The sequence below is a fragment of the Pelodiscus sinensis genome, chromosome 2, assembly GCF_049634645.1.
Source record: "Pelodiscus sinensis isolate JC-2024 chromosome 2, ASM4963464v1, whole genome shotgun sequence".
NCBI classification, from domain to species: Eukaryota; Metazoa; Chordata; order Testudines; family Trionychidae; genus Pelodiscus; species Pelodiscus sinensis.
In genome coordinates, this window is record NC_134712.1 from 156,047,159 (window position 1) to 156,070,132 (window position 22,974).

A 22,974-nucleotide genomic window follows, 5' to 3' on the forward strand; every position below is an offset into this window, starting at 1 on the left:
CGGGCGCCAGGGGGCGTGGCCGTTTGCCCGCCGGGCGCCAGGGGCGGGGACCGGGGGCGCCCCCCCATCCACGCACCCGGGGACGGGGCCCCACCTACCGTGCGCCCAGGGGCGGGATCCCCCCATAGCTGCGTGCCCGGGGGCAGGGCCCCCTCTAAGGGCCGCGCGCCCGGGGCCGGCGCTCCCCGCCACCCCCTCCCTCCCGACGAGTCCCGCGCGCCCGAGGCCGGCGCTCCTTCCCCCCCTCCCGCCCCCACCAAGTGCTGCGCGCCCGAGGCCGGCGCTCCTGCTCCTCCCGCCCCGCCGAGTGCCGCGCGCCCGGGACCGGCGCTCCCCCCCCCTCCTGCCGAGTGCTGCGCGCCCGGGACCGGCGCTCCCCCCGCCGTGCGCCCGAGGCCGGCGCTCCTGCTCCTCCCCCCCCGCCGAGTGCCGCGCGCCCGGGGCCGGCGCTCCCCCCGCCGCCTCCCGCCGAGTGCCACGCGCCCGGCGCTCCCCCCGCAAGCGCCCATGCGCCATGTGCCCGGGGCCAGGCCAGCCCCGAGCACCTGGCGGGCGCATTGAAATGCCCCCGCGGGCGCCATGGCGCCCGCGGGCACCGTGTTGGGGACCACTGCTGTAAATAGAAGTGCATATTACTTTTCATCAGAAGTTAGAATACTGAGTCTAGCTAAGGGAGAGAAAAAGTACTGCTATTATTTCTATCAGCATTGTATCCAAGACCCTAATCTGCAACCAGAGCATTGTCACAAGAACCAAATCACTGCTATCTCTCTCTCTATCTTTTAGAGTATGTCTGTCTGCGAGTCTGTTTGTTCAAGAACTCCTCCTAAACGGTAAGAGCTAGGGCCACAAAATTTCATATGCAGCTTCCTCCTCTTCTATCTTAAAGCAAGGTCAGGGTTTGTTTGTGACAAGAAAACCTGAAGTGTCATGAAAAAGACTGTTTTCTACAACAAGCAAGAGAAGGGGGCTGCTGTTTAGAGGGGCACCATATGAGAGTGGCCACTAGAGGCAGCAAACGTACAGAGTTTTGAATGCTCACACAGCTTTTAACAGTGGTCTCCAACCTTTATAAGCATGAGTTCACTTTTTGAATTTGAAGTAGATCCTGGATTGCACTTAAACCCAAACACCTTTGCCCTGCCTCCTTTCCACCCCTTCTTTGAGTCTCTTCCTCCCTCTACCCCGCTCCCCGGTTCATTCCATCCTCCCTTCCCCATCCTCACTGGGGGCAGAGGGCTGGGGTGCTAGGTAGGGGGATGCAGACACTGACCTTGGGCTAAAGGATTTGGAATGTGGGAGGCGTTCTGAGCTGAGTCTGGGGCAGAGAGTTGAGGTGCAGGAGAGAATTCAGGGTGCAGGCTCTAGGAGGGAGTTTGGGTGCAGGCGGAATCAGGGCTAGGGCAGGAGTTGGGGATGCAGGAGGGGTTCAGGACTGGGGCCAGGATTCAGAATGCTGGCTGCAGCTGGACACCACTTACCACAGGTGGTTTCTGGGTGGTGGTGCAGGGGGCTAAGGCAGGCTCACCCCTACCCTGGTCCTGCACAACTCCCAGAAGCAGACAGAAAATTCTCTCCATCCCTGCCCTTCCTTCCCACCCCCCACTCTGTGTAAATGGGTTACATGGTGGGGAGAGTGGCACCCTGACCTCAGCACCCCAATTCCTCTTCTTCCTGTGCCCTGCACAGCAAGCAAGGGGTTCCTGGGGATGAGGAGAGTGCAGGAGCAGCACAGCAGTGCTGAGAGGAGCAGATGAAGTGCCAGCACTTGACAGCCTCTTGGGCAAACCTCTCAGCATCACCTGTCAAAAGTTCCAAGATCTACCAGTAGATTCCGGTCTACTGGTTGGTGACCACTGGCTTACGAGATGGGAATCTACAAAGTGTTAGCTAAATAGGTTTTTGTCTTTGTTCTAGAACAGTTGCTCTCAACCAGAAGAACATGTACTCCTGGGAGTATTCACAGGTTTTTTCAAAGGATATTCAATTCATCTACATTTGTATTTCTCAACTGGGGGTTGCAGCCCACATGGGAGTCATTGAATAGGAGGGTCACAAGTTCAGGGCTGGAATTAGGAGGTGGCAGGCAGGGCAAATGCCTGGGGTCCCATGCCATAGGGAGTCCTGCAAAGCTAAATCATATGCTTTAATTAGGAATGTAAGAGTTTAACTGGTTAACCAATAAGTGTTAGCTTATTAGCTTATCAGTTAACCTTACTAGTTGAACTCCCAGTCACTGCCGGGAGCCCATGGGAGATGCCAGGAACCAGTGGGGACGGGGCGGATGAGAGTTTTGCGGGGCCCAGGGCAGAACAATTTCGCAGGGCCTCCCTTTGGAGAAAAAATAGAAAAAAAGCGTCAAATGCGCAAATTGACGGCTATTTTCATATTAAATGTGAATTGGGTAAATTCAATAGAAACTTAATTTAGTTGGAAATTTTTTTTTATTTTAATTATATTGTAAATCATTCTTAAACAAAATTCTGCATTAATAATTAAACATTTTCATTTGCATTTAAGTCTATTATAACTGTCTAGTTCTTTTGGTAGCACATTCTTCAATTATGTCATTAAAGTCCATTTCTTTACACAGGTCGTTTTCAATCAATATAATCGAAAGACCTACAAAACGCTCCTGGCTCATAGTAGATCTTAAGTAATTCTTTATTAATTTCAATTTAGAGAAACTTCTCTCTGCCGAAGCTACTGTCACTGGACTAGTTAGAAGTATCCTAAGAGTGATATAAATATTAGGATATATGTCTTTCATATTGTTCGAACAAATTATTTTCAAACAATCATGAACTGTAATACAATTGTCTGGAATAATTCTACAAAAATTCTGCAACTCTTTGTAAAGATCTAAACCTTCAATGTCAGAGGAGTCACCATCTTGTAGATTGACATGAAGATCCATACAATGTTTTTTAGTGTGTCCTTATCCATTTCTTTGATGCTTTTCATATCATGTAGAAAACCAAATATTTTTTATGATTTTCGTACAACTCGAATCGTTTCTTCATAGAAACAAGAGCAGAATCAACAGTTATCAAAAAGTAGTTTATTCGGTATGATTCCTCTGCGTTTTCAATAGGTTCGTCATTTCCCTCATATGAAAACTTATTCGTTTTATTTGTTAGACGTTTTTCCTGAAATGTTGGATTGATGTTCAATTCATCACACATCTCTTTGGCTGTAGTTAATGCACTTTGGAATCCTGAAGATCTGTATTCCTCCAAATATGATACAGGATACTGTAAATGATTTAAAGCAATATCCATTTCTATATTTGTCTTCTGCAGAATTTTGCTGGCAGTATTTACTTTAAGTAATACATCTTACCAAATAACAAGGCTGGTTAAAAATTCATATATTCTTAGATGCTTTCTGACAGCAAGTACTTCACATTTAAGTTTGTGATTCGTTACCGTATTTAAAAGTGCACTTAAAGCATTGTCCAATCCAGTTGTTTGAAATCGAATTGCTTTAATGCTTTCAATACGGCACTCCCATCTAGTTTCCGAAAGTGGTTTTGGTGAAAGTAGAGGAGCATGTCTTTTAAATACATCCCACCTTGCTGTTGACACGGCAAAAATTGTGTAAACCCTTTGTATTATCCCGAAAAATGTCACCGCTTGCGTGGACGATTTTGCAATATCTCCCAACACTAAATTCAAATTGTGACAAGCACAGGGTACATAAAAGGCTCTTCGATTTTCTTGTAAAATTAAAGCCTGCACTCCAACATTTTTACCCCCATTGTCATAAGCTTGTCCTCGACAGTCCTTTAAATCTAATCCTACATCTTGGAGTTCATTTTTAACCTTTCTGCTAACCCTGTTCCTGTTGTATCATCAACTAAAAAATTGATAAACTTTTCATCTGTTTTAAAATCTTGATTTTTCTATATTCACAAATTGGAGTATCATCGATAATTGTTCTTGGTGACTGACATCAGGAGTACAATCTAATATTATTGAATAATATTTTGCCTGTTTTACTTCATCAATTGTGTGTTTCTTAACTTTTTCAAATATTGATATAATTAATTCATTTTGAATTAAGTGACTCAAAAAATGGTTTCGAGTATCCTTTTCTGTAAAATGGTATACATGTTCTGCCATCACTGGGTCGAATTTAGCTAATAATTCAATTATTCCCAAAAAATTTCCATTATGGGATTGAAAAAGTTTTTCAGTTTTTCCTCTGAATGATACATTTAGACTCGCCATAAATATAATTATTTCAGCTATACATTTGAAAACTGCAACAAGTCTGTTTCTCTTTTTCTATCATGCTTTGCGTCATCTTATTGATAGTTACTTTATTCTTCAAACGTTTTTGTCCATTTAATCATTCCTTCACGATGATTCTGTAAATTTTCATGCTCTTTTAATCTTTCAGCCAAATGTTTCCAGTCATTGAAACCGCCAGTGGCAAGGGCAATTGGAATTGGTGCAAACAATTTGCAGCTAAAGCAGTACACAGTATCTTGAAGTAAAGAATAAACTAACCACCTTCTTTCCATCATTTCTCCATTGTTTAATAATCTGGAGTAATGATTTGCTGAAAAAGATCTGTTTTTTTCATCTCTAGGAAATTTAAAACTTTTTATTTGTACGGGTCCTTGCTCAGCAATAAACAACCTGACTTTATCAGTTAGAATAGTTGGCCATTTTGCAGGGTCGGTTAAGCTACTTTTCGGGGCACATTCTAACTCACCATTTTCTTCTTCTGATGAAAGCTCTTCTGAATACTTGGAATCAATTTCGGCAAGATCTTTGCTACTAATGTTGACTTCAGCTATTGCGGATTCTTCTAAAAAAAGTGGATGATTTTGTTTTAGTTTGTCTAATAACCTTGATGTTATTGCAGTTAATGGGTCATCTGGCAGATCTGGTGCCATTGAAGACGAAGTGAACGTTGATGTTAATGGCAGATTTTGTTCTGTTGTCGCAATTGAAGTTGGAGTAAATGTGGATAATTCCACAGAATCTACTTCTACTGGATCTGAATGTGATGACAGTGACGATGATTGGGACTGTTGTGGTTCTTCATCTCATTTTTTTGTCTTTTGAACAAATTTTTCCATAGTACCTTTTAGATTGAGATCACATTCTTCAAGTTTTCTTTTCTTCTTTAATTTTTGGCTTCCTGACAAATATTTTCAACCTGCATCTCTCGCTCTGCTAGTCATTTTATAAGTTGGGGTTGTTGGCAAATGTACACTTATAAAATTTGTATTTATCTGTAAAAAAAAAAAAATGGAGTGAGTGACATGGGGCATGCGCCACGAACACAACCAATGGGTAGTAGTGTATGTGCAAATCAGTTTCAATGTGTCACCCCTTGCGTATTCACATTACTCTATTACACATGTTTAACATATCAATGTTAAATGTTCATTCTTTAAAAAATTAGCTAATAGCACTTTTCAGGTCTCTCCTCCATGTCTGTCTCTCTCCTCCTCCTCCTGCCTCTCTCTCTCTCTCTTTCTCTTCTCCTCCTGCCTCACTCTCCTTTTCTCCTTCTGCCTCATTCTCTCCTTTCTTCTTCTCCTCCTCCTGCCTCAGTTTCCTTCTGCCTCACTCTCTCTCTCTCTCCTTCTTCTGCCTCCTCCTCCACTGACAGAGCCCCAATGGCGGTTTGCACCGGCTGAGCGGTGCAGAGCCGAGTGCCAGGGCGGGAGGCGAAGGGGGCGGGGCAGTGACTTACGCGGCTGGGGGGGGGGGGGGGGCAGGACCTGGCGCTTCTATCACGCGGTTTGCCTCTGCCATGGCCCTCAGCTGCGTCCTGTGCTGCGCAGCCGTGACATCACGCGGGAGCAAGCGGCGCCGGTGCAACCCGCCGTTTGGGCTACGCGGGAGTAAGCGGCCGGTTCAGCCCGGCGCGGGGTCTACTGGAGCGCGGGGCCCGGGGCAGCCGCCCCGCTCGATACCCGCCGCTGAGTGGGGATGTGCGAAGCTCGCAAGGCTGGCAGGCGGAAAAGCCGTTATCCATGGAACTGATTAAAATTCAGTCGGTTACGCGGTTCCTGTGGCTTTTTTTTTTTTTTTAATGTTTCCATCCCTCTCTTTCACCCTGCCGCCTGGAGTTCCAGCTTCAAACAAGGCTCATAAGTGAGAAACCGGCTCCAGTGGCGCACTGAGATGTAAGTGAAATGTTTCTATTGCAAACCATGTATTTTATACTTGTGTGATAAAAAGAGACAGTTAGCTATTCATCAGCACTAGCGGGCGGCCACACTGTTGTAGTTTTATGTCTGATTGTGTCAGCAAGTAGTTTTTAAGTGAGGTGACACTTGGGAGTATGCAAGATAAATCTGACTCAGGAAAGGTGAGAACCCCTGTGTTGGAGGCTGTAGAGGCTCCCCCTGGTGTTTGATACATAGTCGAGTTCGTTAGTTCATGATTTTGCTTACCACAGAACCTTTGTAACTAAATAAAATCATCGAAGACCATGGATCCAGATCTTTTTGGATTGGGCTTTTATGAAAAAGACTGATGAGTGTTAAAAGAGCGTTGTGTCTGGGTTATGAATGAATGAATGGTTTCTTATTTTTTCAGGTGAAACAATAGCTGAAATCTGATCGTTTTAAAGATCCTGAAAATATTCAAAAGCCACTGGTGTTAGTTAATATTGGTTATTTTAAAAGACAGAATTAGATTATTTGAAGTATGCCCTTGCTTACAAGTGCTTAGAGATTAGAAATGGACAAGAATCTCTCTCTCTGGGCTCGTCTAGACTACGCAGAAGATTCAAAAGAGGATATGCAAATTCTGCGGGAATTTGCATATTTTCTTCTGATATGCAAGTAGTCGGGGCGTGACTTTTTGGCATCTCCCTCCCCTTTCGAAATGCTGCTCTTACTCCAAAAATGAGGTTTACGTGGCTTTTGGGAAAAAAATGTGCTGAATGACAGTACATGAGACTCTATGATCCTAGTAGACAAGTCACAGGACAGGGAATCAGGAAACATGTGCCCACTCTTGGCTATGTGACCCTGTTCAGAGGTATGTCTGTGCTACTATTGCCTTTCTTATTTTTTTTGTCTGAAAAGCACGGATTGTTTCCATTACCTGTATACGGTGCTAGCATGATGGGGCCCCATCATTTTAATATTTGAGCACCTCACCATCTTCAACTTACTTACTCCCACAACACCCAAGGGAGGTAAAGAAGTTCTTTTATGCCCATTTTTCAGATGGAGAAGTGAGGCACAAGTTGATTAGGCCCAGAGCCTCAAATACCTTTGAGGAGTTGGCCTAACTGACTTGTCCAGGTCATACAGGAAGTCTGGCTCAGCAGTGAATTGAACTCCGTGTCTAGTAGCCCAGTTTAGCACTCTAACCACTAGACAATCACTCCTCAGCACAATTCAGTGCACGGAGAGGCCTCTGTGAGGGGGTAGTTCAGTCTCTGCCCAGTCAGTCTTCAGCCACTGCAGACAATAGTGCTAATTAATGACAAGAATTGTTAATTTTGTGGGTTGGGCTGTCTGTTGGAAAGTGCATAAACACATTTCACATGGGACCATTATAGCCATCAAATGATAGCCATTTTTAGTCATGATTGAATTTGAAATGGCAGAATAGAGTTAAAAGCCTTCATCTCATTAACTACCTTGATTCACGTGACTCCACAGATGCTGTTTAAATACTGCAAAGGAAGTCATATTTTAAATTTACTCTGGAAATGTTTCACTAGGAGAATTGTGGGTACATGGCACCTTGTTTTTCACATTGACCAAAGTAGAAACTGTATCAATTAAACAGATTATGTACCCAACTAAAGTTTATTATATCGCAACACAAAATGAAAACAAAATCAAATACTCACAAATGAAATAACTTTTGTCTCAGCACACCCTTTTATTGCATAAGAAATAAAGATATTTATAGAGATGTAGAAATGTCATCATGTGTATGCATGATTGAAATCCATAACCTGTTTCTCCTTACTTACACCAGCTTTACATAGACGTAAAACAGACTTCTGTGAGTAAGTCTGATTTCAATGTAGTGACTGCTAATTCACACAGGAGAGAAGCAAGATTAGTGTCAGATGTATGTTTCCCTTACCTACCTATCATACCAAAGAATATTTATTGCAGAAATATTTCTGCTGTGTACAGAGTTATTCCCGTTAATAATGGTATCCTGACCCTACCTGCAGCAGAAATGAAAATCAAGCAATGCTCAATACGTACATTTTTTTCATTTGCATCATGAGGGTCAGGCAAATTTTTGAATTTTTTCTTTTGTATCTCTTTATTATTTTACATGTTTTCCTTTCTGTTCAGTGCTATGTAGTATAGTTAGCTATGCTGGCATGGTGCATGAAAAGGATGAGTGGAATTTCTTTTCTAAGCCCAGCCCAAATATTTCAATTGTACCAACCCTTCCCAGGTTTAAAAATAAGTGATTAGACTTGGTATGGAACACCATTCATATATGTTTAATTTGGTTTTCATTTTCCAATGCTATTGGCACGCAAGGATTTCAGTGCAAGATTCAACTTTTGTTCACAGGCAGAAGGTGTAGTTGTGAAACAAAATTCTTACTTTTTCTTTTCCTGCCTGCCCCCCTCCACAAAAGGGAGCTCAGTCCCCAGTGGCCTCTCACATGCCACGAAATACTGGATCCTCTCCTTCATGTTCGTGAGCAATGCCTATATAGCTGTATTCCGTCTCAACTCTTAAACAAGAGTAAGATGTTGCCACATTAGTAAATTGAATGGAATCACAGTCCTTAAGGGTTACAGTTAGACTTCCAGCTCTGAGCAAAAGGGGCTAGTCTGACAAGCATCTACCCAGAAGCAGCCCCAGGGAGTTCTTGTGACTGAAAGCACCTTATAATTCCTCCCCCCCTTCCTTCTTCCTTTTAAGAATAGGCAAGCTGCTACTAGCTTTTACTTGCTTTAATTACTGCCTTCTCTGCCCTACCTTTGCATTGGCTCAGCTACTCTGGCCAGCGAATGGTGGGGCGTGGGGGGAGGTTGATTAAAGCTCTACCCATTCTTCTAGGGTGGGATGAACTAGATAATTAGTCCTGTTTATTCCCACATGCCTGAATCCAATATTTGGATAATCTGGGGGAGGGGGGGGGGAGAAGGGAATAGGGTTTTATTTCTTTGTGCAGGTTTGAAGTCAAAGTCCCTCTTATTTATTTATTCTTTGATCAGCCCAGTTTGGTCAGTTTCACTTTGTGGCTCTCATACACGAAGTAGCCCATGGCGATGTGTTTGGGTCCAGCAAATTACCAGAGCAGATGATTTTGAAGAATTTTGTTCTATTAACTGCTTGGCTAGTAAAAGCTCCTGTTGAATTTAAGGAAGACTGTTATTGGTGGATAATGCCATCTCCATGTGGGAAGAAAAGGCACCCAGCGGTGCTCAAATAAGATACTGGTAGGCCCCTGATCAAGGAGTCATCTCTGGATGCTGATAATCACTGATTATCACCATGTCTCTGACTTTCCTGTTTCAAGGAGCATTACTGTGAGGGTTATGGCTTGGCAGCTCTGACTTTTTCTGGGGTCATGTTCCTTTGGACTCTTTCACTGTGGTTTTAGATTTGTATTTGGCACACAATGGGTGGAGGACCAAATACCTGTGCTGGATTCTTTTTTAGTTCTTGTGGCTGCATTTGATACCAATCAAATGGGTAGAATTGTTGATCCTAGTAAGAACAGATGGAATTGTGTTTTTGAGAGGTCTCAGAGGGTGGACCCATGGGATGCGGGAGCTGGGATGCTGTATTGCCTTACTGCTCATCTGTCCCAACAGCTCTCTTCAAGTGCCATACCACAGGATTCTGTATTGTCCTCAGTCTGGATCAACGTGTACAAAAGCCTGCTGGAGGAACTCGCTAGGTAGTTTGGTTTCAGGGTCATTAAAATGCTGTGAACTCAGCTCTGAATTTTGGTGAAATCCTGGCTCCATACAGATAAATGGCAAGACTCTTATTGAAATCAGTGAGGCCAAAATCCATCCCCTGTGTTTATCAGGGAAGGTGCAGGCACATAGTGCTATCCCTTGACACCTTTTGTCTAGTGTCCCTGAAGGACAGCTACCTGACACGCAGGCACACAGCTTTGCATTGTATGTGCCAGCTGCACACACAGTCATGCAGCCACAGGGAAGTTCTGATCAATTGTGCTTTTCTGTCACCTCCTTTTGAGAGTCTCTTCTCTCAGATCCTGGCCTGACCACAGATCTCCATATCTTTGTCGCTGCTGTGGATGAGGCACCATCTGAATGTCCCCCTCAATGCTTCCATGTAACCCTGACCTGTTGTTCTGCTAGTGGTGTCTGGCTTGTAACATGTTACATCTCAGCAGCAGTTTGCAGTCTGCTGCAAATAGTAGTTCAAGACAATGTTCCCTGTAATCTTTTCCATTCGTGTGTGGAGTAAATGTGTATGTGCACTGAGGTATGTGCCAATGTGCACCACTGGTAGAAACAAAAAAACCTAGCTGTGGGTGCTTTACTAATCAGCTGGGCAGCATTTGAATCTCCGAGTGGCTGAACAAGTGCATAGCTTACAGGGAACACTGGTTCAGGGTGTTGGTTTTTAATAAATAAAGCCCTATAAAGCTGCAGGTCATAGCCAGCTTAGTGGCTGCTTCTCTCCTCACTTACTTTCCTAGTGATTCAGACCAAATGATTTGTTCCAGCTAACAGTCACAGGATTTAAACATCTCTGTACAGGAAATACAATCTTGTCAATGAAATACCCTTGGTTCAGATTAGGGATGTTAAATTTAGGTTAATCAACTAGTCGACTAGTCAATGGAATTTCCATCAACTAGTTGATTAGCTGGTAAGCGGGGGAGCCGTAGCGGGGTTTACTCCTGGCCCCGGGAGCCAGCTCTTAATACATTAAAAAGACTGTTGCGCAGCTGGGAGGACCCAGCATGAGCTGGGCATCAGCTGTCTGGACTGGCGCCAGGTCTCCCCCGCTGCAATTCTGCTTTTTAAATGTATTCAGAGCTGGTAGGCTCTGAATACATTTAATAGTTAGAGCAACTGCGGGATTAGCTCCCGAAGCCGGGAGCTAATCCTGCTGTGGCTTCCCTGCTTATTGACTAATCGAGTAGTTGATTGACAATTCCATCAACTAGTTGATTAATCTAAATTTACCATCCCTAGTGCACAGCAGGGAGGACCCGGCACAAGCTGGGAATCAGCTGTCCCGGCTCGCACTGGGTTCCCTTCCCTTCTTCCCTCCCCACTGCACTCTGCTTTTTAAATGTATTAAGAGCCGGCAGGTCTGGTTTGTAGACATTTTGGGAAGCTCAGTTGGGCTGTTTGTTTAATCAGGTTTTCCATGGTTTACTTTGCCTTTCAGAAGGCTGTTGAATCTTAAAGATATCAGAGCGTCGCTTTTGTATAATTAAATTATGCTAATTAATAGATGGGCATAAAGATCACAATTATTACACTATAGAAACTGAAACTAACTAAACAGAAGATTTTCACTTACTTATTAAAAAAAAGCATGAACACTTCTATTCTTATAGGACAAGGTGATGGGAAGGGTTTTTATGATAATTGTCAATTTAATTAGATATTTGGTGGCCCCAATAAGTCTTTAGCATTTTCTTTATTTTTTCATCAAATTTGTACTTTACTGACCTGATTGTTTTGACTCTGATCATGAATTCATTCGTTTAAACTGAGCTGTAGTGGCTAATTTCAGCTGTCTATAACTAATTAAGAAATTTATTCCTGTGCAATTTATAGTTATAAAGAGTAACACTTCTCCAAATGAAAACAAAATAGATGTCTTTCTTTTTTTATACAAAATTTATTAAGCAAATCAGCACCTAGAAATGCAGATGAAGTAGGGTATTTCCTAACAGTGGCACTGGCGTTTCATCATTACGGGACACTGGCACGCCGCCACCTCTATTGTAGTAAAGTTGCCCATTTCATTCACTCATTACTGCTTCGTTAACGTTTTTAAATAAGTTGGTTTGTGTAATTTTTTTAACGTGTGTTTGAATGGGAATTAAGAATGAATTATAATTGCTGATTTAAAAGGATGATTAAATTGTAAAGAGGGGTGTATTTTTGTCCTAACACCTCTGATTTTATTTCTTGCAGGGGAACATAGACCATCATGCAAAATCACAGTGATATATCTGCTCTTTCAGAGTCTAATCTAGCTCACAATGAAGAAGCCTCTAAGCTACAAAGTTTAGGCAGTAACTCAAATTGGAGGGTTGTTTTATGGACACTGGTTTGCTTCTGCATATTTTAGACACATGAGTCAGTGATGCAGTTAGGATCCAAATAAATGTAGGTTTGTTTAGAGATGGAGTTTTGATTCAGGCCCTTCTCCAGTCTCAGGATGTTTGAGTGTTTGTGCAGATACTGGAAGGTAACTGGTGCTGCCTCCGTGATAAATAAGCCTGCACCAGAGAAAGAAAGGTGGAAATGCTGCAAAATCATCTGGTGGAGGAAATGAGTATTCATCTACTGTACTGCACGGCTACGTCTAGACTGGCATGATTTTACGCAAATGCTTTTAACGGAAAAGTTTTCCGTTAAAAGCATTTGCGGAAAAGAGCGTCTAGATTGGCACGGACGCTTTTCCGCAAAAGCACTTTTTGCGGAAAAGCATCTGTGCCAATCTAGATGCGCTTTTCCGCAAAAAAGCCCCGATTGCCATTTTCACGATTGGGGCTTTTTTGCGCAAAAGAAATCTGAGCTGTCTACACTGGCCCTTTTGCACAAAAGGACTTTTGCCCGAACGGGAGCAGCATAGTATTTCCACAAGAAGCACTGATTTCAGACAGTAGGAAGTCAGTGTTCTTGCAGAAATTCAAGCGGCCAGTATAGACAGCTGGCAAGTTTTTCCGCAAAAGCTATTGCTTTTGCGGAAAAACTTGCCAATCTAGACACAGCCCATGAGTCTTAGGACTTTCCATCCATTTCCTCTACCCAGGGCCATGTGTCCTCCAAGAGAATCTAGCTCAGGCGAAATAAAATAAATGCTTACCTGCTGCAGGTTGCTCTTGGGGATCTTGGAACAGGAGCAGGGTTCAAGCCCTGAACTCTGGCAGGCGTGCCCCAACTCTTGAACGTCTCAAGATTGTTGTAGGTGCCCATAAGTTGGTCACCTCTGATTTATATAATACTATGAGTATGTGGCATTTCTTCAGCATTGTCTTTTGTTTCTTTAATTTGCCAGAAATTAAGTGATACCGACATCTTCATGCTTGATTTCTGTTGGATTAACATGGGAGGCAAAAGTCAAAAACAGTGGGCTTTTGGGGATGGGACTGGCTGTCTTGGGGAGATAGTATGTATTTCACTGCTACTTCAGTGGCTCAATGCAGTTCACTTTAATAGCTAGCAGATGAGAATTATTTGATGTTGGTGTATATGAATTAAGTCGGTACCCTAAGAGCTGGATTTTGGCTATGTCTATACTGCAATTAAAAACATGTGGGTAGGTCATCCAGCTGACTTGAGCTAAGGGCTATTTAATTGCAGAGTAGACATTTGGGTTTGAGCTGGAGCTCAGATACTAAGACCCTGTGAGGCAGGAGAGTCCCACAGCTCAGGCCAGAAAGTCTGAAGTGCAGATAAACAGCCCTTTCCTGAAGCTTTGGGAGCCCAGGTCAGCTGGTATGGACCAGCTGCCGGTGTCTAATTACAGTGCAATTACAACTTTAGTGATTGGGCATGTACTTCACAGAGCTTGCCTTTGTACATGCTGCAAATAGGTTTTTAGAGATGTGAAAGTGTAACTGTGTAAATGGTTAACAGATGAGCCTGGGCTCATCTGTTAATGGTCACAGTTATACTGAGGCTCCCAGTATGTGTGGGAAGCTAGCTTAAAAGCCAGTTCCCAGCATGCACTAGCTCCAGGGGCGCCACCTGCCATTGCGCACTGCTGCTTCTGATACAGCAGGGTGTGGGGTGACAGGTGGGAACAGACTGCTGCTCCACATGTAACCATGTAACTGCTGACATTTTCTCTGTATTAGAGGCTGCAGAGTGGGGGGTGGAGGGGCAAGGGAGGCTGCCACGAAGCAGCCTCTGTCTGTGGTGGCCGGGGGCTCACTGTGGACAGAGGCTGGTCCGTGGCAGCAGCCCCTATTCCTAGGGTGGGGTCCCCTCTATGGGAGGTGGAGCAGCCTCTGTCCACGGGGAGCTTGGACCCCCTGCGGATATGGGCTGCTGCCACCGTGTGCTGCTGACTCTGTATCAGATTCAGCAGCATGGGGCAGCAGGCAGCCGGTCTGCATGGGAAGCGAGTTTTTAAACTGGCTCTCTTCATGGACCAGCTTCCACCTGACACCTTGCGCTGCTGTCTCTGCGCAGCAGTGAGGGGTGGCAAGGGGTTCCCTGGGATTGGGGCCCAGGAGTGCCCTGGCTGCCAACCCTGACCCTGGGGACTATTGAATAGTCATGTAACCACTAAGATTTCATGCAGTTACTCGACTATTCAGTTACATGATATCTAACATCCCTAGTTGACACCGGCACAAAGCTTGCAGTCCTGCCACACACCTGTTGGGACTGTGACCTGCAGAGCTTGTTCAGGTGGAGCTTGCTGAGTCATGTTTTGGCTCACTAAGTATTTAAGGATAATTTTACGATGCCTTTTAGGGCTTTTTTACACAGTTTTGGGTCACTTTAAAATATTAATTTAAAAACTGACGCAAAGCCATACAACTCCCCAGTATAGCTGTCATACCAATATAAAAGGTGCTTATCTGGCATAATTTATTTTCATAGGATTACAGATGTGTAGTTTTTCAGCCTAACTCTCATTCAAGTGAGGGCTTAATAGAGGAGGAAATTGGATGAAATTGTCTGGTCTGTTATACAGGAAGTCAAGGTGGCAGCTTCTGGACTTAAAATCAGTGAATGTGAAAACTTCACTCTTTATCCTTAATATTGGGAGAGCTTTTCAAAAATAAAAAAGGTTGAATCGATGCCTAGTCTCAGTGACATTCAGTGGGAATCAAGCACATGAGTCCCAGTTGTGTTTTATGAGGGAGATTTTCAAAAGCTTCTGTTGAGTCCCAAGCCTGTGCTTCTGTGATGAGCTTTGTCTTTTGTATGAAAGTATCAGAATAAAGACAGCAACAGAAGAAAAAAGGCACCTTGTAAAGATAAGACAGAGTTTTGAAAAGATAAAATGGTAATAAAAAGAGAATACCTTGGCCATTAAAGCGTGAAAAGGTTTTTAGAGATGATCTCTCCATTTTGTATTGCCATCTAGTTCCATTCAAAATACCACATTGTTCCATAAACAAAGCACTATGTGTTATCTCTTGCAGGAAATACATTTCCTTAACTAGGCAAATTCTGTCCTGGGAGAGATGCCCATAGATTTTTGGGGAGGAAAAAGGCACCTGACAAAGACAAGGCGGATAATAGGCATGTGACTGTACAAAGATGGAGTCTGCCACAAATAAACTAGAACCTACTTGCTTACAGATATACAGAAACGAGGTAAACTGACTTTCACTTGAGGATTGGCAAATATGCCATATCTGACAAATGACTGCTTCCTGTTCACTCAAGGATGTCGATACATGTACAGGAGTCTGAGTCCTGGACAAATGAAAAATAATATTTAGCAATTATATAGTGCTTTATAAACATTTGGCCTGATCTTGCCATATCTTGATCATGCCGTGTGTGCTATAGTAGGCTTTTATTTTTTTGTTTTTTGAACTCCAGGATGTTTCCTACAGTGCCACAATTAACCACTCTGGCCAGTGCTTTGAACTTGGCTGCTCTGCAGCCACATAAACAGGCAAACAGAAATTTTGCCCTCCGCTTTGCAAACCCTGGGAACTTTAAAATCCATGTCCTGCTGGCTGGCTCAGCATTGAGTGCTCCCCATGGCATCTTTTCAAGGAACCAGGAGTGGTTATTGCTCAAGATGCTCTCCTGCTTGGAGCACCTCAGAGCTTTTGGATCTTATCAGTGTGTGGCATGAAGCATCAGTTTAAGCACAACTGAGAGTGACCCACCCTATTGCAGTGTGTGTGAGGGAGGGTGTAGCAGTGGCACAAGGTGACCGTATTTCTGTCAGCTGGCTAAGCCCTGCCTGGGTCTGCATTATGTCCAAACGGGGTTGATGCACATAGAGCTATCAATAGAATCTTGCTGGGAGATGGTGTGGAAGCTTTGCCTGAGGTACTTATTAATTTTGTCATAGAGATTCCATGGCAGGGATGCCTTTTCCCTCTCTTCCCCCCCCTACCCCACGCCATGACACAACACTCTCCTCAACCATCCCTCATGCTGTGCTACCAACATCTAGGCAGCACAGGGTTGGGCGTAAAGAGCGGCGTGCTGCCCTGCTCAGATCCAGATGCAGAGTCTGGGTCTCCCTGTTAACCTTCAGCAGCGAGATGTCAGCCAGAGTTATGACAGCCTGTGGACAAGCATAGCATTATTACAAATGATGTCCATCTACACAGGAGCGGCCTGAGGCCGGCTGCAGCAGCTAGCACCCCAGGCAGAATGTGCGATCGGTGCCCCTGCCTGCATGGCTGTCGATGACAGGATGTCGTCATCGGGCGCCCCGTTGAAGGCTACGCCCTAGGCAACCGCTGAGTCTGTCTGTGTTCACGGGCTGCCCCTGCATCTACACATGCTGAACAAGTGTGGACTGTACTCTCTTGGAGTTCTGTGCTCAACTTTCCTTCCCCCTCTGTCCCTCCCACCTTTAAACTAACCATGGTCAGAGTGCCTGGAGAGATCTGTGTTTGCCTCTACGATAACAGGAGAAGTGGCTGCTTTTGTTCAGAGAAGTGTAAGTTAATGAAATGTTTCAGTCTTTATCAGGAGCAGTACAGTCACTCTATTGTTAAGTTACTTTTCCAGACCAGACCTCAAGAAGGCAGACCTGTTCCCCCATTGACAGGTTCCGTCAACTCATGAAAAGACCTCCAAGGTCCAGAAAGGATCTAGTGAAGGATATTTTGCAGCATTCAATGCTTCAAATCGAGAAAAGGGAAGAAAGACAGACCCGGGAAATGAAAGCAAGGACAGACACCACTGATGGGATGCTAAAATTCCAGGCAGTCCAAACTGAGATGCTGAAGTGTCTTATCAAGATGCAGAGCAAACAGAACCAAAGACTTCCCTGGCAGCATATGCTAAATTCTTTACTCAGCAACCCTCCCTCTGTACCCACACGGAAGGAGTGGCACATGGAAAATTTTGGAGCTAGCAGCCCTCCCTCTACAGCCACACACTCCTTTTCACTGTCGGGGTGGGTTTTTTTTTTTTTTAAACCAGGACATTCCACTCCCTGACATAGCAGTTGTGACTTTGACAGATGGACATTAACACAGTTATGAGGATTTTCAATAACTCTTACCCTCCCTGACCACTGAGCATTCACTCTTGGTGTGCAGCTGTGATTGAAAGGGATCAATCAAGACAAAGCTGATGCAGGTTTCAATAAGTTTATTTTGTGTGACACAACCTACACCAGTCGCCCTGGTCCCTGTGGAAGCCTGTAACATCCCTGGGTTTAATGGGAATGCCTCACTCAGGATAAGCAGTGGGATGTGGTATAAAAGCAACCCCAAAATACAGAAATGTCAGCACCCCTTATTGTCAACATTATTCCTCAGAGCCGCTCTGATATTGATGGCCACCCTAGGGGCTCCTCTGACAGCCCAGGTGTCTGGCTGTTCAAACTGTACGCCCAGCTGTTGTGTCTCAGTGTTCCATCCACGGCAAACACTTGACCCTTATTCTCTTACAAATGATGTAAGCAACAGCATGCGGGCACCACTATTGGAATATGATCCTCCATAAGGTCTAGCCTGCCATAGAAACACCTCCATCTCCCTTTCAGTCTGCCATTAGCCTGTTGTTGAACCACTCTTTACTGCTGTCTAGACGCCCTGTGTAAGGCTCCCTGAGCCAGGGCTGTAAGGGGTTAGGCATGTCACTAGGATCACTATGGGCATTTCCACATCCCGCATTGTAATTTTGTGATCTGGAAAAAAACAGTCCCTGTCTAGAGATTTCTGTAGGCCCCTGTTCCGGAAGATGCAGGCATCATGTACCTTTCCAGACCAAACCTGCATTTATGTCTGTGAAATGCCCATAGTGATCCACAGGTGCCATCAAGAAGCACCCCTTCCAATTGGTTTATTCTGTGACAAGATGGAGTGGAGCTATAATAGGAATATGTGTGCTATTGATTGCCTTGCCCCAGTTTGGAAAGCCCATTTCTGCAAAGCCAGCCCCTATATCATCCACATTCCCCAAAGTCAGTCTTGACCATCAAAATGTAATTTATTGCCCTGCACACATGCAGAAGTGCTGCCCCAATGGTAAACTTCCCCGCTCTAAATTTGCAACTAAACGGTAGCAATCGGGAGTCGTCAGCTTCCATAAAGCAATGGCAACATGTTTCTCTCCTGAGAGAGCAGCTCTGCAGTTCAGGCGTCAGCTCAGCACACAGCTCCAAGAAGGTTGCATTCCTTATCTTGAAGTTCTGTAGCCACTGCTCTTTGTCCCACACCTGCATGACCATGTGATCCCACCACGCAGTCCCTGGCTCAAAAGTGATGCTCTTCTCTGCACAGCTGCTCTATGGCAGCCAAATGCAAATGTGAAGTCACTCACACTGTCATCCACATCCAAGTCTTCTTCCTCTGAGTGTAAGTACAGCAATAGCTCTTCTGCAATGATTGGTGTCCTAAGCATATTGAACACAGCATAGAACAGGGGTGGGCAATAATTTTTGGCTGGGGGCCATTTCAAAATTTTTTGAAGTAGCTTCGGGCCACCCCAACAGGGAGGAACTTAAACAAGAAGGGACGGGGTCTAAACAAGATGAGTCGGGGCTACCCCACCCTCAGACTGTTATTGGTCTGGGGGTGGGAGAGCCCCTTTGGGCCCCCTTCCTACTAGGCACCCATGCCCTGGAAGAGGCTTGACATGTCCCCCATCCCCAGGCCAATCAGGATCTGGGGGCGGGGAGCGCGAGAAACCTCCTCCCGCCCTGTGAGGAGCACGTAGCACTTTGAAGTGCCGTAGGCTCCTCGCAGAGCCGGGGCAGAGCGAAGGAAGCTTCACACGGCTCCCCCGCCCCCAGGTTCTGATTGGTCTGGAGACGGGGGAGCACGCAAAGCCTCCTCCGCTCTCCCCTCTCCCTCCCACCCTGTGAACAGTGCACGGTGCTTCAAAGTGCCACGTGCTCCTGGCAGGGCGAGAGGAGGCTTTGCATGTTCTCCTGCCCGCAGGCCAAGTAAGGCCTGGAGGCGGGGGAGTGCGTGAAGCCTTCTCTGCTCTGCCCCCACCTTTCGAGCAGCGCAGAAGCATTGTGGTGAAGGCTTCGGGTGCTCCCCCATTCCCAGGCCCTAATTGGCCTGGGGCAGAGGAGCAGCAGGGCTTCTGCGGGCCAGATCCACCCGCTTTTGTACATCCCTGGCATAGAAGAAAAGTCTGGGATTCATGATTTCTCATAGCAGATGCTGGAGTACACAGCAAGAACTGTCAGTTTTAAATGGCACAAAAATAAGCTGGAAGCGCCAGGAAGGCTATGAATTGAAGAGATTGATCATTTTTTCCTTTCCCAAAATGCCTTGTGCTACATTGAGTGTTCCCAAAATGCCTAGCAACTCATGGTGATGCCAGGCACTCTGGGATGCATACTGTCATTGCTTTGCTCTTTCTGTCGATGGGGGCACTATCAGTGTGGTCATGATATGTCGACAGAATGGCAGTGTAAACATGATTTGGCAACTCTCTTCTTGGTGACTTTTGCATGTTGACAGTACTTTCATCGCCAAATATTTCCAGAGTAGACATAGCCTAAAACCATAAACTAAAGACGCTGATGGATTATGAAGCATTCTGTGTACATTAAACCAAGTTCCAATGATGGTACTCTTTGATCCTAAACAATGGATAAAATCTCTGAAATTAACCATACGTCCTTTCCTAAATAGTCAGCAGATGCTCTAGTCAACATATATCCATCCTTGACAGTTTCACCATCAGCTTAAGTGGGGCAGAGGTATGGCTTTCTGTGCCAACAGTATATTTTGCCCAAAACTCTTAAAAGACTAGGATTTTCCAAATGAATAGTTGGGAGCATGCTTATATATTGTAGGCAGGAGAGGGGCAGGCACAATTTCTGCTCTTAGTGGGATCAAACTAGTGAGACACTCAGTTCTTTGTACATGGTGATGAGTGCTCTTAACTTCCGAGGGTGTTAGTGGGTCCTCAGCCTAACAGAGAGCTCTCAACACTTTGCAAAAATGAACACGTTTTCCTTCATGCACGTAACTTGAGCTTTGTGCTAGAGAAAAGAGGAAACTCTGGGATTCTTTGTTCAGGATGGTGAAATGTACTGGGTCACTTTAGAAACCACTATCTCTAGCCTACATACTGAGGGACACAGTCTGTGCCGTACAGTGCTATGACAGGGTCTATCAAAATTGTAGCTCCAGTAGTATTTGAGATATGCAGACTGTTTGTTTGCTTTATTTTCTGTACGGGGCATTGGAATGTCACAGTTGCATCATATCGCACTTTAATAAATAATCGACAGAGGAGTAGGTCCAAAGGGCTTTTAGCTTGTTCTCATTGTGCTGCTATGTATGGAGAAGTGCAAGGGATTGTTCATGATTTCTGCTGCAGTGCTTCCACTTGCTGTGCTATGGAAGAGTTAGTTTTGTTTTTTCCTTGAGTAATCTAATCTCAGTTATGAGCAACCATGTCTGTGTGAATCATTTTGTTTGAGCCTATAACTGTGTGTACAATTGTCTTAACAGACTATGGATCCAGGACAGGAATTGAATCATTAATAAAGGGAAAAGTAAATAAATCAGATGATTGCTAAGTTGATTTATATTTAAACAGGTTAGTTCTATGTAATCTGCACAGGTACTGTTTTTTTCTTCCTTGTAAATGGTAGCTCTCTGTGGTCATTTATACGTGGTGATATTTACTGCCTGCATATGTATGGAGTGAAAGAAGTGCTATCTGACAGTAGCATAGCATTCTGGTGACCATTTCATCCTATGGGCATGTTCAGCATAAAGTACAGTTTTCAGGCATTCTATTGGGTTTCTTGTACAAATTGGTCAGTCTAAATGCAGATGGTATCAGTCACATCATTTACTAACTTTGGGGGGTCAGAGCATTGATTAAAAGGCAGCCACTTGGCACTGCACCACCAACTTCCACCTTCCAAAGCTGTATATTTGGCTAGGGAAGGATTATTCCAGCATAAGGGTGAACCAAGATGGTGTACAACTGATATCGGGGCTCCTCTGTCATGTACCTGGTTTAATTCAAATCTTGCATCCTGAATCCAGATGTGTCCTTGTTTGATTTTCTGGCTTAGGCTCATGGTCCTTTTCTGGCACTCCATCTGAGGGAGGCTATGTCCATTTTGAATTAGCCATGATGATAAAGTTCAAGGTCCAACTCATCATTAAGCTTCCCAAAGTTTGATGTTACTGTGTCTCTTCTTGCCCTCTTTTCAAGCTAACTCACACATTTCTGAGTAACTTTTTTGTTGTGTTCTGAGTCTTTTCTGGGCTTCTGCTCATCTGCATGGTGTGGCAGGAGAGCTAGCCCAAATCGTAAACCTTCCCTCCCCCAAAAAGAAAAAAAGTATGCGGATAGTAGGGGTCTCCATGTGTAATTGACTATAGGATTAACTGATAAGCCTAGACTTATTAGTTAATCTTGTCAATTACACACATTTCCTCCCTCCCCTCCTCTCGCCCCTCCCCATTGCCTCTGTATCAGACAGTGCCTGTGAAGAGTTGGCTTAAAAGCCAGCTCCCCGCAAGCACTGGATCCACCTACACTTCTACTCCCACGCTGCTGCTGCCTTGGACAAGCCAGCTAAACCTCATATATCGGCTCCGTGGACCCACATGTCCCCCCTTGCTTCCTCCTACAAAGGTTGGGGGGCAGGCAGGAGCTGGTGCCGGTTCTCCCCAGCACAAGCTCCGCAGTGCCACCTGCCCTCTCACTGCTGCTGTCTCCCAGTGTGTATCGGGGAAGATGGGAAGCTGCTGCAAAGCAGCCTCTGTCCACAGTTGGCCTGAGCTCCCCACAAACAGAAGCTGCTCTGCATCCCATGGACAGCAGCCTCTGTCTGTGGGGAGCTCAGACCTCTCACAGACCGGTGCTGCTGCTGTGGACCAGCCTCTGTCTGTGGGGAGGTTGGACCCCTGCAGCATGGGGTGGCATGCCTCTGCAGCATGGAGTGGCAGGCAGGCAGCCTGCAAGGGGAGCTAGGCAGCTATATCAGGGCAGCAATGTGGAGTGACGGGAATCCCCAGGAGGGGGACTGGAGCACACTGGCTGCCGGCCCCACCCCCCACGGACTATCGAATAGTTGTGTAACCACTAAGATTTCATGCGGTTACACAACTATTAAATCGATGCTAGTGAAAATCCCTGCTGTATAGTAGGGCTTTTTATACATTGATGTGATCAACATTGCAATGCTTTCCCATCTGTAGTCTGCTACAATCTGCCATAAGCAGAGCATAAGTCTGAGACTGGGTCATTAGGAAACTAGGTATCAGAACCAGTCATCTTAGATCTATGCACAATATGAGGCCAGCTACTCTCATTTCATTAAGACTTATATGGTCAAGTAAATGGCAACTTCATGGTGAATGTGGAGCTTCCTCTGTGTATTTGGTGTAAAGATGTTGTTTGGTGCAAGTTGATGCAGGTTATCCAGCTGTAGCTCAGAAAATGTGTAACCTATTTCTGGAGAGTGAGGCCTTGGCATCAGGGCTAGACTGTCCTTGTGTAAAGAGCTGCCATTAATAGGATGGCATCTGAACATTATTTTTTCCAAGGTATTCCAGTGTTCAGTGCAATGATTTTTTATTTAGCAGAGGCAGAGAGCTGTTTTGAATCACAGTTCCTAACTAAGGATATGAACAACTAGTTGACACACTAGTTGCTCCCCCCCCCCCCTTGCGGCCTCTA

The 22,974-nt window shown here is 45.0% G+C and overlaps 1 protein-coding gene across 12 annotated transcripts in view; it reads left to right on the top strand.

Moving 5' to 3' along the window:
• COBL (cordon-bleu WH2 repeat protein) overlaps window positions 1–22,974 on the top strand; it is a 229,204-nt gene that overhangs the window by 45,298 nt on the left and 160,932 nt on the right. For 2 of the 12 annotated variants that reach the window (XM_075921663.1, XM_014580203.3), the window contains one exon: window positions 6,101–6,151. The exons of 3 other annotated variants lie outside the window; for them this stretch is intronic. In XM_075921663.1, the coding sequence (XP_075777778.1) occupies window positions 6,150–6,151 (2 nt within the window). In that variant the 5' untranslated portion in view covers window positions 6,101–6,149. Of the gene's footprint in view, window positions 1–5,731; window positions 6,152–19,609; window positions 20,677–22,974 lie in introns of those variants that run through there. 7 more of the 12 variants (XM_006136366.3, XM_025178086.2, XM_075921660.1 and 4 more) reach the window with 7 other exon arrangements.